This window comes from Myxine glutinosa, chromosome 13 (genome assembly GCF_964187855.1).
Source record: "Myxine glutinosa chromosome 13, kmMyxGlut1.1, whole genome shotgun sequence".
Taxonomy (NCBI): domain Eukaryota; kingdom Metazoa; phylum Chordata; class Myxini; order Myxiniformes; family Myxinidae; genus Myxine; species Myxine glutinosa.
This window is the reverse complement of record NC_136273.1, coordinates 13,415,588-13,428,841: the sequence shown is the minus strand read 5'-3', so window position 1 is coordinate 13,428,841 and position 13,254 is coordinate 13,415,588. Positions and strand designations below refer to the sequence as shown.

At 45.1% G+C, this 13,254-nt stretch overlaps 1 protein-coding gene across 2 annotated transcripts; it reads right to left on the bottom strand.

Annotated features, from left to right (window-relative positions):
- Nucleotides 1-972: 972 nt before the first annotated feature.
- Nucleotides 973-5,527, bottom strand: LOC137438613 (keratin, type I cytoskeletal 18). Of its 2 annotated transcripts, none has more exons than XM_068133821.2 (8): nucleotides 4,659-5,527; nucleotides 4,371-4,453; nucleotides 4,120-4,276; nucleotides 3,809-3,976; nucleotides 2,746-2,871; nucleotides 1,784-1,998; nucleotides 1,445-1,581; nucleotides 973-1,274 (listed from the first exon to the last, which is right to left on the bottom strand). In XM_068133821.2, the coding sequence occupies exons 1-8, from the start codon at nucleotides 5,109-5,111 to the stop codon at nucleotides 1,261-1,263; spliced, it is 1,353 nt and encodes a 450-aa protein (XP_067989922.2). In that variant the 5' UTR covers nucleotides 5,112-5,527; the 3' UTR covers nucleotides 973-1,260. The 2 variants fall into 2 exon arrangements, with proteins under 2 accessions (XP_067989922.2, XP_067989921.2); XM_068133820.2 differs by having other exon boundaries at nucleotides 973-1,277; nucleotides 4,659-5,368.
- Nucleotides 5,528-13,254: the final 7,727 nt, after the last annotated feature.

The following is a 13,254-nucleotide window of genomic DNA, read 5'->3' as shown; positions in this document are numbered from 1 at the left end:
GATCTGATCGGATCCACCTCTAATTGAAATTTGGACATCAGTTTTCATCGAGATTAATTTACAATGCTGGGTCATTCATTCATTCATTCATTCATTCTTGTGTAGTATGTGGGTGACAGGTCCATTGCTGGGAGATTGTGAATCCTTGTGGGTTCGAGAAGGAATGTGTTATCTGTCCAGGGTGCCGGCGATAGCTTGCCTACTCTTCGCGAAGGACACCGTGGGATCTATGACGTCCACCAATTAATTCCAGCAGACAGAAAAAGTCCAGTTTAACGTCCATCTGAGGGACGGCACACACACTGATGAATCATCATTTTAGCTCTTTCATGAGCCTCGATCTTGTATACAAAAAAATAAAAATAAAAATCCTGCCTGTGAAACACCAGGGCGACAGTTTGTAGCTGGGTCGGGATTCGAACCTGGTCCGATTGACACGAAATTTCATCATTGGAACACCTCCTCCTGTAGAATATTTTAATGATAATCATGACGTCATAGGTCATGTGGTACAGGCGCCATCTTTGAAAAACCGAAAAATGTTGCACCTCTATATCTCCAAAACCGCTGCATGGAAAAAATTGAAACGTGGCTCATTGTAAAGAACTCCATATAGGGAATAGGTGCTGTTAACGATGACGTCATTTGTGCCATAATTATGACGTCATAATTCGACAGGGACAACGCTTAGTCTGATCAGTTTGAAATGTATTGAGCGTGATCTATGCAACAATTATATTAGAGAATATAAATTTATGATGTCATGGCTCACGTGGTCTGGCAGCCATACTGGGTCAAAAAAAAATGTTAAAAACAGAAGAGTTGTCTCTCAACAAGTTGACTGCGCAGGGTAAGTATTCTATGAATACCATCTAGTTCGTTCAGTGTTCCGTTATTTTAAGTTCTGTACCTTCAAAGTGATTTGGCCCGGAACACATAAACATCCCACGAAGAGCACAAATGACTCAGAAATGCTTTTCAAACGTTTATTGTGCTCACACCACACGTGCAGCATGACGTCACCATGCACAGTGAAGAGACAAAGAGGGGAGGCGTGGTCAATGCAAATGAAAACTAAACCCTAAAATAATGCAGTGATGTGTCTAGCCCACTAGCAAAGGTACAAGGAGCACAGCAGTGTTTCAGCGAAGCCATTTGATTTCTGCGAAATCTTTTCCTTTTACTTAATACGCTCGGAGACCGCTCAACCGCACTCCCGATGTGGTCTTCAAAAAAGGGGTCTTCGGTGGGAAAAACCCTTCACGCCCTACGACCTGCTGAGGCAATCATACGATGGGACATGCGTGTCACCTGAAACAATTACACCTTCTACGGAACTTCCAAGAAATAACGAAGAACATTTACAATGGATCCGATTTTATACATCTCTGACTCACAATCCGAGAAGTAGTCGCAAGGTTCTACTTTTTGTGGCCATACTTACATGGTCTATTGTCACCACCAATTTTGGTCGTCGTACGACTCGATACGTTGGTGTTACTTCCCCCGCTGGACGTGGACATTCCGCCGCTGTTGCTGGTGCTTGTGGTGTTGTTTTTCCATATTGGAGGTGGTGCAGACCTGTACCATCCGATTGTTCAGTATAAGTTATCGGTAACGAGTATTACAGGTTGACGTTAGCAAGAAGGCTGAGTTCCGACCAGTGAGATACACCAAAGGTCTTCAAAAGAACACATTGACTTTTTAAACCCTTGAGCTTTTACTTGCAGTCACACTTGAAAAGAGCGAGGAAATAATGTGTTAACGTGTCAGGTTGTCTGACCCCTCCGCTTCGATGAGTTGTCTGTAGGTAGCGATCTCCATCTCAAGCTTCATCTTCGCGTTGAGCAGCGCCTCGTGCTCGCAGAGTTGCTGGTTGATGCTGGAGCGGACGTCACACAATTCAGCTTCCAGACGGTCAATGGACGCTTGGAGACCCTTGACGTCACAGTCGAAACGTGCTCCACTGTCCCTGAGCGTCTCCTCCAGAGCGATGTTCTGAGGAACGGAGGAAGGAGAAAGACACCAAGTGGCAGCTTAACTTCGGTAAGAACCACCTTCAGAGGCCATTTTCCAAGGTTTGGCCTTTTTTGGGGTTTCCTTTTTTGGGGTTTCCTATTTTTGGGTTTCCCTTTTTTTAGCAATGTTTTATGGATGGATGCCCTTCCTGCCACCAAACCTGTTAGTCGCCTCTTGCAACACACAGTGAGCTGGTACTCAATTTGCCGACTCAATTTGGTACGACCGGGATTGGAACCCAGGATCCGGATCCCAAGCCGGCACCATAACCGCTAAGCCAACAGCAGGCCTATACCGATTTGGTCCAGTGCAGTCGGTAAGAAACACCTTTCGAGGCCATCAGAGCAGGGGTTGGCCTTTTTGGGGTTTCTCTTTTTTGGTTTCCTTTTTTTGGGTTTCCCTTCCCCCCCCCCTTTTTTTTGGAGCAATGTTTTATGGATGGATGCCCTTCCTGCCACCAACCCTGTTAGTCGCCTGTTGCGACACACAGGGAATTACCAGTGAACTTGTACTCAATTTGCCGACCTCGGAAGGATGGCAGGCTGAGTTAACCCCCCTGGCATTCATTCAGCGATGGACCAGGATTCGAACCAAGAATCCTAGGATCCCAAGCTGGCACCCTAACCGCTAAGCCACCACCAATCCTATACCGATTTGGTCCAGTAAACGGGATGATATTCAAACAGCAGCACGGACAATGTTCCGAAAATTTTAAACTCTTCATACCATGTTCCGAAAGGTTTCTAATTCCACTTGCACACTCTGGAACTGCTGTCGGATCTGATTGTATTCCTGCTTGACACGGTCCAGTGCAGCGTTGCTCTCACCGGCCGATGACCCCGCTAGATCGAGCTGTGTGGATATAGGAAGAAGCGAGCGACATCAAACTTGAAGGTGAGCAGCAAAATCTTCACATCATTATTGAAGTATTTTCTTTCATCTGTTGAGATCCAACCGTTGAAAACTATATTAACATGTGCTTGGGCCTGTACTAAGGTGAGTGGTGTACCTCTAATACATATATATACGTGTGTGTGTGTGTGTGTGTGTGTGTGTGTGTGTGTGTGTGAAGCCTTTTCTTTGATTTATATACAATTCCATACCTGTGGGCCAATTGCTCCCAGAATTTGCTGAACCACATTATCGTAACACGTGCTAGGTCAACGTCGCAATAAAAAATAGCAATTATTAATCAACTCGATGTTAAAACAAAAACTAACGCCGCTCTGGTCGATCGAGCATCGTACGTAGGGTGTCCCCCTCGGCGGGGAGAGAGGCAGAGCTTAGTTTACCCTCCGCCCTCACCTGGTGTTTGAAGGTGAATTATTTGTGGAAAATCGAACCCATTGCATTAAAGTATTTCTATTCCGTATGCAAAATGGAAATTAATATTCAAAAGGGCCCACAATCGCCACGGGACGACATTGAGTGGAAGTAGTAGTCACATGATCCTATACGACCTCAAACAGGGAAATGAGGCCAAATGGCCCATGGTGCACTCTCATTTAATCTTTTTGTTATAGGTTAAACATCAATATTCTTGATGTGTGTTGAAAAGTCGAAATAATCCGATCTTGATAGGGTGACCCAAATTCTTACACACACACACACACACACACACACACACACACACACACACACACACACACACACACACACACACACACACACACACACACACACACACACACACACACACACACACACACACACATACACACACACCATGAAAACGATGAAAAGTGACTACATACGGTACCAACTTACACGCAGTACATGATGAAATTACCTTTCCTCTGAACCATGCTTCCGCTTCATCTCGGTTTTTCTGGATCATTTCCTCATATTGTCTCCGGACTTCAGCAATCATTGCAGTCAAATCAACGGAGGGTGCTTGATCCACCTCAATATTGAGGTCTGAGTCTCCTTGGATCTGCTTGCGCAGGGCATCCATCTCCTACAAGTCACCACAAATACAGGTGTCGTTATCCCTTTTGGGTTTGCTTGCCTGGATAAGTTCCTCCATCCACATCAAAGTGGCGCTTGGAAAGATACCCTTTTGAGGCGCACATACTTAGCCGAGCGACGTGCTCGCCTTACCTCCTGGTGGTTCTTCTTGAGGAAGACCAGTTCTTCCATGAGCATTTCTATTTCTCCTTGGAGGCTCTCGCGAACCAGAGAGTACTCCATCTTGAGTTGCAGAAGCCCGGCAATGTCTGCTTCCACCAACTGCCTCATGTTTGCCTCCGTTTCCCATCTGTTTGATACATTCACATGATGGAACATTTCTGTTTCTCAACATTTATTTCCAATCGTTTTATTCTGACTTTAGAGGAATGTTAAAAGCTTACTTAACGCGGAAGTCTTCGGCAGTGAGTTTTGCGTTTTCAATATCCAATGAGATGCGACTATTCACCAAGGTGGCCTCCTCAATCTGGAAAGAAATGGAGACCAGAAACAATGAGAAAGTTAAAGGAGACAGGGGAGATATTAGGTATGCGAACGTTCTCCATCCTCGATGTTCTCCATTCAACCCCTCTCCATATTAAGGAGGTAATGAGTACATTGTGTGTGGCCCCTAGGCACCAAATTTCTCGAAAAGGAAATCGGATTGATCCACACAGCTACAGGACTCTCACCTTGCGCAGCAGGTCATCAATCAAGTACAAATAATAGTCCCAGTCCGTTTCTTGAGGACCAATTAGCTTCCGCGACTCCTGGATCTTGAGCTCGAGCTCACGGTTGGCTGTCTCGAGACTGCGGACCCGTTCGAGGTAGCTCGCTAGGCGATCGTTGAGGCTCTGCATGGCTTCCTTCTCGTCTCTGAGCAGCACCGAGCTGGTGATGCCGACGCTTGAGATACTCACGACTCCGCACGTGTTGCTGGAAGCCGAGTACGAGGGAATGATGCAGACCCGGGCCGGGGTGCACGGGCGGAAGCATCCGGAGCGGACGCATCGCCCCCCGGCTCCACCGTAGACGCTGACGGAGCTCGTGGGACGTCCGGGTCGCCTGGAATTCGAGTACAAGGAGCCAGAGATGGAGCGCGAGGCCCTGGAGCAGGTGGAGACGCTGCACGATGAAAAGGACATGGCGATGAAAATTCACGGAATATCTCAAGAAACCAGAGAAAGCAATACGATCGCTTCCAACAGATCAGGTGCTTCGTTGCCAATGTTGAGACCTTATATACACCACCGAAGGGGTTGGGTTCGACAAATTTGAAGGTAGTTTGGTCTGGATTGAGATTGCACGTCGTTTATTTCGGCTCAGTGTGCCCAGGTAAATCAATAATGAAGACCTTAGTTCGATGGAACAACTCATGATCTCATTTTCACAAGTTTATTTCAGGATACTCCCTACCTTGTTTTCAATACGGTCTTGTTATTCAGCTGAATTATACTGTTTTGCATACAAGATGTACACCTGCACCTGCAAATATTTAAATCACCTACAAACGTTTGCTCCCACAGCAAACACGGTGTCTAAGTATACATCTGCAAACACTAGAAGGATACCTCGTTTTCCCTACGCTTTTTGTAAAAACAACGGGGGGGGGGGGGGGGGGTATTGTAATTGACCCCGTTTGTCTGTATGTCTGTCTGTTTGTTCGTCTGTCTATTCATTTGTCTGTATGTCTGTCTGTTTGTCTGTCTTTTCGTCTGTTTGACCGTCTGTTTGCCTGTCTGTATTTCTGTCCATCTGTCTGTCTGTCCATCTCTTTGTCCATCTGTATGTCTGTTTGTTCGTCTGTCTGTTTGTATGTCTGTCTGTCTGTCTGTTTGTCCATCTGTTTGTCCGTATGTTTGTCTGTCTGTCTGTCCATCTCTTTGTCCATCTGTATGTCTGTTTGTTCGTCTGTCGGTTCGTCTGTTTGTATGTCTGTCTGTCTGTCCATCTGTCTGTCCATCTGTCTGTCCGTATGTTTGTCCGTCTGTTTGTCTGTCTGTCTGTCCGTCCCTCACGCTATCTCCTCCTAAACAGTTGTGTAGAAATTCACTGAACTTGGTAGTTATGATCCCCAGGTGGACAACTAGGTGCAAGAGAAGCATCATTTTTGGCCATTAGAGGTTAAAAGGTCAAATACCAAAAAATGTAATTACGGGCACATTTTGAAATGAAACTTTGTACATGCAATCTTAGCTTTTCTACGAGCCTCGACCAAGTATACAAAAAAAAAACATTCAGGGACGCATGAAATATGTAACGATTTTGTGGATTTGACTCCCGGTTTAAGCCCCAGCGGGTGGGAATTTGTGGGATCAAATGGGGAATTTTTTTTACCCTTGATGTGTTATTAGGTCATTTGTGGTGGAACTTTTTTCCGTCTTTCAACTTTGCTTTAAGTGGGAATCGTTGGGATTTCTGATGGCGCGGCATGGACTTCGCTCCAGATTTGGGAATACAATGTGCTCATATATAGCGTTGTGATTATTTGTGATATTCATGTATTAACGGACATTGTACACCTAATGTCCATTGTAAATATTACGGACGAATCGGTTAAATTTTGGTGAAGAATCTGGATCTGAGAATTTCTTTTATTTTTTTTGGTGATTTTCACAATTGAGAGATTTTTTTTTTATATTGAGTCGAGGCTCATGTAAGAGCCAACACATTAAACGTACAATAAAGGGAGCGGGAGACATGAGGGGGAGGGAGAGGGAAGCACACAAGCACAACAACAGTAGAGAACATGGACGTCGGAAGATCTGTGGAAGGGGGAGGGCTGGGGGAGGAGGGAGGGGTATACAGTATAAAGCAAATGAACACTACTAGGAATTTCAGGAATGACGTTGGAGATTGAAAGAGGTGGATTTGGGATGTTTTAACGGGGGTAGAAAAGATCAAGGTTTTGGATGGGGGAAGATAAGAGTTGGTGGTGAACAGCTGTTTTAAAGACCTAGAGGGAGGAGTGGGATTGAAGAGAGTGAGGGAGTTTGTTCCAGAGGCGGGAGAAAAGAGGAATGAAAGAGTGAAGGTGAGCAGAGCGTCTTGATTTTGGCAGTTTCACCATAAGAGGGTTGCTGGCAGATCTTTTCCGACCTGTAGGAATATTTGGGGGACAGAGCACAGACAGAGCTGGGGAGGGGGAGGGGGCAAGGCCAGAGAGGAGTCGGTAGAAGACAGAAAGACCACCAACCTGCCTTCGGTGAGTGAGTGAGATTGGACCAAAAACGATATATATATCAAGATATTTCAAAAAGTTGTGGATGACTTTTAACAAATCTCGGTAGATGAGTTTTAGTAAATGAATGATAATAACAAGCCGATTCGATTTTGGTTCAGGTCCGAATCCCGATCTGACCTATGAATGGATACAAAATGTAACTTGTTCGGTCTGGCAGAGGTATGCGCTCTACCGAGTGTCGTTCTAGTACATTTATACCTTCTAAAATATTCATGAATACACTGTACCTGTACTTACAAAATATGTACATGTGATCTCATGTATGAAATACTATATTCAGTAGTATATGGTATGTAATATATATATATATGTGGGTTTTCATCATTCATGGGGATGAAGAAGCGATTATGGAGTAAGAAAGGTCCAAATGAGACGATTCTTTATTTCACATTGATCTGAGGCTCCTCGTGGAGCATGTACATAAATCACATGCATGACAAAGACATTAGTGGACATCAGTGCACTTAAATGTGAATTACAAGGACATTAGCAAACAATGGATCGATGTACACAGTGTATGACGACATATGAACCTGTTCCAAGCATCATGAGCTATTGCTTCAGATGACAACACTAAACAGGCCAACCCGTTTTGACCATAAGGTCTACACTTCTATACCGTGGGATTGTTCGGTATATTTGACAGCCGGCTTAACTGTCATGAAGGAGGGCATGCTCCATGATGCCACCCCCCCCCAATCACTGTGCAAACATGAGATCTCATCCTAACGAGACTGGACCGCATGCAGTGGATGCAAAAGAGAACACACTCTAACAGTATGACCAATGGGGTATTATATTGTTATGTCTGGGGGTAGAGCAAAATCTAGAGCTAGGTAGATCTGTATAGGTAGGTATTCGACTGTCGTGATAGGGACTCCACATGTAATAAGTTCTTTATGTTTAGGCGTTTGTCGGGATAAGGTGTATAATTGTGGATCTACCAGGAGATTCGTGTGATAGTTAGATAGGGATTAAAAGATAACGCCCCTGTGAGTCTCACCTGGTCATCAAACCCTTGTCCATTATGGCACTGCAAACCATATAAACACTTAGTTATGTCCCTAGCGCAACATTAAATAATTCCTCCCCTTTGACATGACTTTGGAAGAGACTAGACGGGAAATCGGGCTGGAACACCGCCACAATCGGCCGCCACCATTTACACCTCCACAGGGCATACGAACCTCGCATAGCACGTGCTATGAAGAAGAGGCAGGAGTAGAGAGAGCGGCAGTGACGCAGAGGGCATGGCCTGGACGAGCCGGCGAGTTGCGGGAGGCTCTTATTGGCAGAGCAGTGTGCCAATGTGACGTGATCGGCCAAGAGATATTAGCAAGGGTCGGACACCATCTTGAGTAGTAGAGTGCAGTTCGGAGGTGCACTGAACAGAGTCGAGTACAGTTGAGTTGAGTTGAGTTGAGTTGGCTGCCAGGCGAGTTGAGTGAGTTGAGTTGTGCAGTTCAGAGTGCAGTTCAGAGTGCAGTTGAGTGCAGTTCGGAGGTGCACTGAACTAAGTTGAGTCCCGGTGTGAGTTCAGAGGAGAGCAGAGCCCTGACTTGAGTCAAGAGTTCGAGTGCAGTTCGGAAGAGTCTGGAGAGATCGCTCGGATTTGAACCATAGCGTGCAGTCGCACCGGCTCTCTCTCCCCCTCCTTTTCGCCATTCCTCTTGGTTCTGGAGTTTGTGCTCGCGTTGGAGATCGACGACGCATGGTGCTTTTGGTGCGTGGTGCTCGGCCTTGTGGGGCTTGGAGCGAGGGACCTCGTGGTGTGCGATCAGGCCGGAAGGAGCGGTGTTGGACGGCAGCCACAAAGACGACGAAAGACCAGATAAGCCCGCATCCGCGTACATTTTGAACGACGTGACGTGTTCTTTTCGTAATTCATCTCCCTCGTTTTGTGTTTGATATCAGTCGTGTGGGGACGTCCCGATTTAGGATATTAGATTTACCGGCGCGTGCTTTTTCACTGTCTTGCTTTTATTTAATAAACCCTTGTATTATTTTCTGGATATATCTGAACGCAGTTTCCTGGGTGTTTGATTTTCATAGCTAAGACTGCGGGGTTCTCATCGTTTCCCTCCATCCTGCACGCTTTGATTGGAATCCGCTATTGAGGTTTCGCCTCGGGAGAGTAAAGCCTCGTAATCGGCCATCCACAACTTTGATGTTAATCGCAGTTGCGTGACAATATATATGAGTACACTAGCTGAAGTATCCAACGTTGCCTGGGGAGAGGAGGGAGAAGTGGAGAGTGGAATAGGAGGGGTGAGGGGAGGGTAGGAGAAGATATGGGAGGGGGAGGGGAGGGTAGGAGAGGAGATGGGAAAGGAGAGAGGAGGGTAGGAGAGGAGATGGGGAAGTGAGGATAGGAGGGGAGATGGGGAAGGGAGGATGAAAGGGGAGGGTAGGAGAGGAGATGAGGAAGAGAAGGAGAAAAGGCAGGGAAGGAGAGAAGATGGGATGGTAAGAGAGGAGATGGGGAAGGGAAGGAGAAAAGGCAGAGAAGGGGAGAGGGGAGGGTAAGAGAGGAGATGGGGAAGGGAGGGTAGGATGGGAGATGGGGAAGGAAGGAGAAAAGGCAGAGAATGGGAGAGGGGACGGTATGAGGGGAGATGGGGAAGGGAAGGACAAAGGGGAGAGGGGAGGGTATAATGGGAGATGGGGAAGGGAAGGAGAAAAGGCAGGGAAGGAGAAAAGGCAGGGAAGGAGAAAAGGCAGGGAAGGAGAGAAGGAGAGAAGGAGAGAAGGAGAGAATGAGAGAAGGGGAGAGGGGATGGTAGGAGAGGAGATGGGGAAGGGAAGGGGAGAGGGGAGGGTAGGTGAGGGAGATGTGGAAGGGGGTGGTAAGAGAGGATATGAGAAGGGGATGGGGGGGGGAGGGTAGAAGAGGGGGAGTTAAACTGTGGTGAACATATTTGAAAGTGTTCCGCAACATGTATACGTCATATTAGCTTCAAACGTGGGATCATTTTTCATCCTGATACTTCCCGCATTTTTTGTAATTCCACCATGCACCCTTGGTGTGTGTATTTTCTATTTCCTTCATTTCCCATCTCAATATGAAATTCAACCTTGTACATCCTCCTTTGATCCTCACTCGGAATGCCAAATAATTTATCGAGATGGAAAGTAAACAACATCAGATGCGAGTTTAGTTTTCACCATCATGTGCAAAAAGTCCCCATTTCCCTCCCATCCCTCCCCTCCCCCTCCCATTGTCTCCATTTTCCCATCTCAATATTATTAGGAACACTTAATTCCTCGCATTTTATGAAACATTCATTGTCTCTAAGTTTACTCACGAAATTGTTTCCTTCAAAACAAAATCTTTTGCCCTGATCCACGTGGGAGGAGTTCAACAGGGGATTCGTTCTCCAGGGATAATGTAATTGTTGGGAGTTTTACCCACTTAGACAATATTGTAGTCTTGGATTAGACATTCTGACGTCTCCACACTTCGTTTGTTGTCAGACGTGTTATTAGTCTCACATCTCGGTTCCCGAAGAGCCGGGATAGGCTGTTGTAATTGTTCGTTTTATATGAGTCTGTGCATGTCTGCATGTGTGTGTACGGGTGCATATATGCATGTATATGTGAGTGTGTGTACATGGGTGTGTGTGTGTGTGTGTGTGTGTGTGTGTGTCTGTGTGTATGTGTGTATGTTTGTGTGTAGTGTGTGTGTGTGTGTGTGTGTGTGTGTGTGTATTATGTATGTGTGTATGAGTGTATGTGTGTGTATTATGTATGTGTGTATGAGTGTATGTGTGTGTATTATGTATGTGTGTATGAGTGAGTGTATGTGTGTGTATTATGTATGTGTGTATGAGTGTATGTGTGTGTATTTGTCTGTGTGTATGTATATGTGTGTATGTGTGTGTGTGTATTTGTGTATTTGTTTTATTTGTGTATTTGTGTATGTATATCTGTGTATTTGTGTATGTGTGTATGTGTATTTGTGTATGTGTGTTTGTGTATGTGTGTATGTGTAGTTGTGTAGTTGTGTATTTGTGTATGTGTATGTGTGTATGTATGTATGTGTAGTTGTCTATTTGTGTATTTGTGTATGCGTGTATGTGTGTATGTGTGTATGTGTAGTTGTGTATTTGTGTATGCGTGTATGTGTTTGTGTATGTGTTTGTGTATGTGTGTATGTGTGTATGTGTATTTGTGTTTGTGTGCATGTGTATTTGTGTATGTGTATTTGTGTATGTGTATGTGTGTATTTGTGTATGTGTATTTGTGTATGTGTGTATTTGTGTATGTGTATATGTGTGTCATTGGTTGGTATCTCCATAATTTGTGTTTTAGAAGGTGGAACGGAGTCCAATCAGGACTCAAAGAATCCATCCCCGCTTTGGTGAAGGATTGCGATTCATGGTCGGAGTTGTGAAGTTGTGTTGGTCTCAGAGTTTTGGTCCAAGTTCTCTTTTCAGGATCGTCACTGAGCCCCGTACAACCTCCAACTGTAGTTATTTTGTGGTAATATATCCAGGTATGTTTTTAAGATCTCTGTAAGGTTCTTCTTTATCATTCCCGTTGCCCCAATTATCACTGGTACAATTTCGGTGCTCTTCAGCTTCCAGGATCTATTCACTTCATTCTTGAGGGTCCTGGTATTTGGTCATTTTCCTGATTTCTGCATGATTTAGGCCAAAATCGCTGGGTACTGATATCTCAATCAGCAATGCTGTCTTTTCCTTTTTGTTCCTGTGCACTATATCCAGTCGCAGTACTTTGTTTTCTACGTTCACGCTGGATGGGATCATCGGGCCATACGTGAGCATTATGTCCTTGTTTTCAATGATTGCTGTTGGTTCATGTTTCCACAAGTTTTGTGGAACTAGGATATTGAAATTTCTGCAGATGTGCCAGTGGATTACTCTACATACCTTGTTGTTCCTTTAGGTGTACAGCTGCTCTGACATGAGTTCTTTATATCCTGATAGGGGGTGACTTATACTTTCTGTTTTTACCTTGCAGAACCTACACTTGTCCGATTGACTCAGTCCTGCCATCTTCATTAAGCCATTGGTGTTGTGTTATTGGTCATGAGCATTTACAATGATTCGTCCCAGTTTGATGAATCATATCATATTGACAATCCCAGTTTGTATAGTAAATACTTGCATTCCAGATTTGTCCCAGTTGAGCTGACCTCTTCTTAGCCATTCCAGTGATCCTTCTTTGTCTATGCCCAATCTGTCCAACTCTTTTTTTAACCTTCCTGCTCTTTTATCGTTCTCCCAATTGTCGGTGTATAGCTATTGGTATTTTGCGTTATACTTTGTTTTTTTTTTTTTTTTTTTTTTACGATTGTTGGGGCTGTATTCGCTGTTTTGGTTTCATGTGTGACATCTTCCATTCGCACCTGCCTTTGGAAATGTTTTGCTTGATGGGTTAGGGATACTTTCTCTGGCTTGCTGTCTTCGTGTTTGCTTACAAATTGTATTTTGGAGTCTATTGAACTTTTCACGTACTCATCCAGACCTGCAGTTGTCATTCTTTTCACAACGTTGAGCTTAAGGCCGCTGCCTCCTTCTCGTCTCAGCAGGTACATTTGCGGTATGGATGGATTTTCCCCAGGAGTGTGTGTGTGTGTGTGTGTGTGTGTGTGTGTGTGTGTGTGTGTGTGTGTGGTTGGGGGGGGGGGGGGGGGGGTACCCTTTTCTTTGATTTCCATACAATTCCAGATCACTGTGCCAATCTTCACCAACACTCAACATACTTGCTGGGGTCACCCAGTGACAGATCATGGACACAAATTTCCCCATCTCCCTGCAAGGTACGCCTGAAAATCATAGAAAAACAAGCAGTCTGAGTATTGCGCTGCAATACATGTCCCCTACCGGCAGTCTGACGTCCGGAAAACTGTCGGGGAAATTACCAAGGGTTATTCACCCACAGGTTCTGAATCGTTCCCAATCGCTAATTACCTCAGGACGGGCTCACCTGTGATTCGCACTCGGGACTTCGATTTATACACCTTGCAGACAGGTCAGCAGAAGCACAAGAAAATAAGTTGTTGATAAAGAACATTTTGA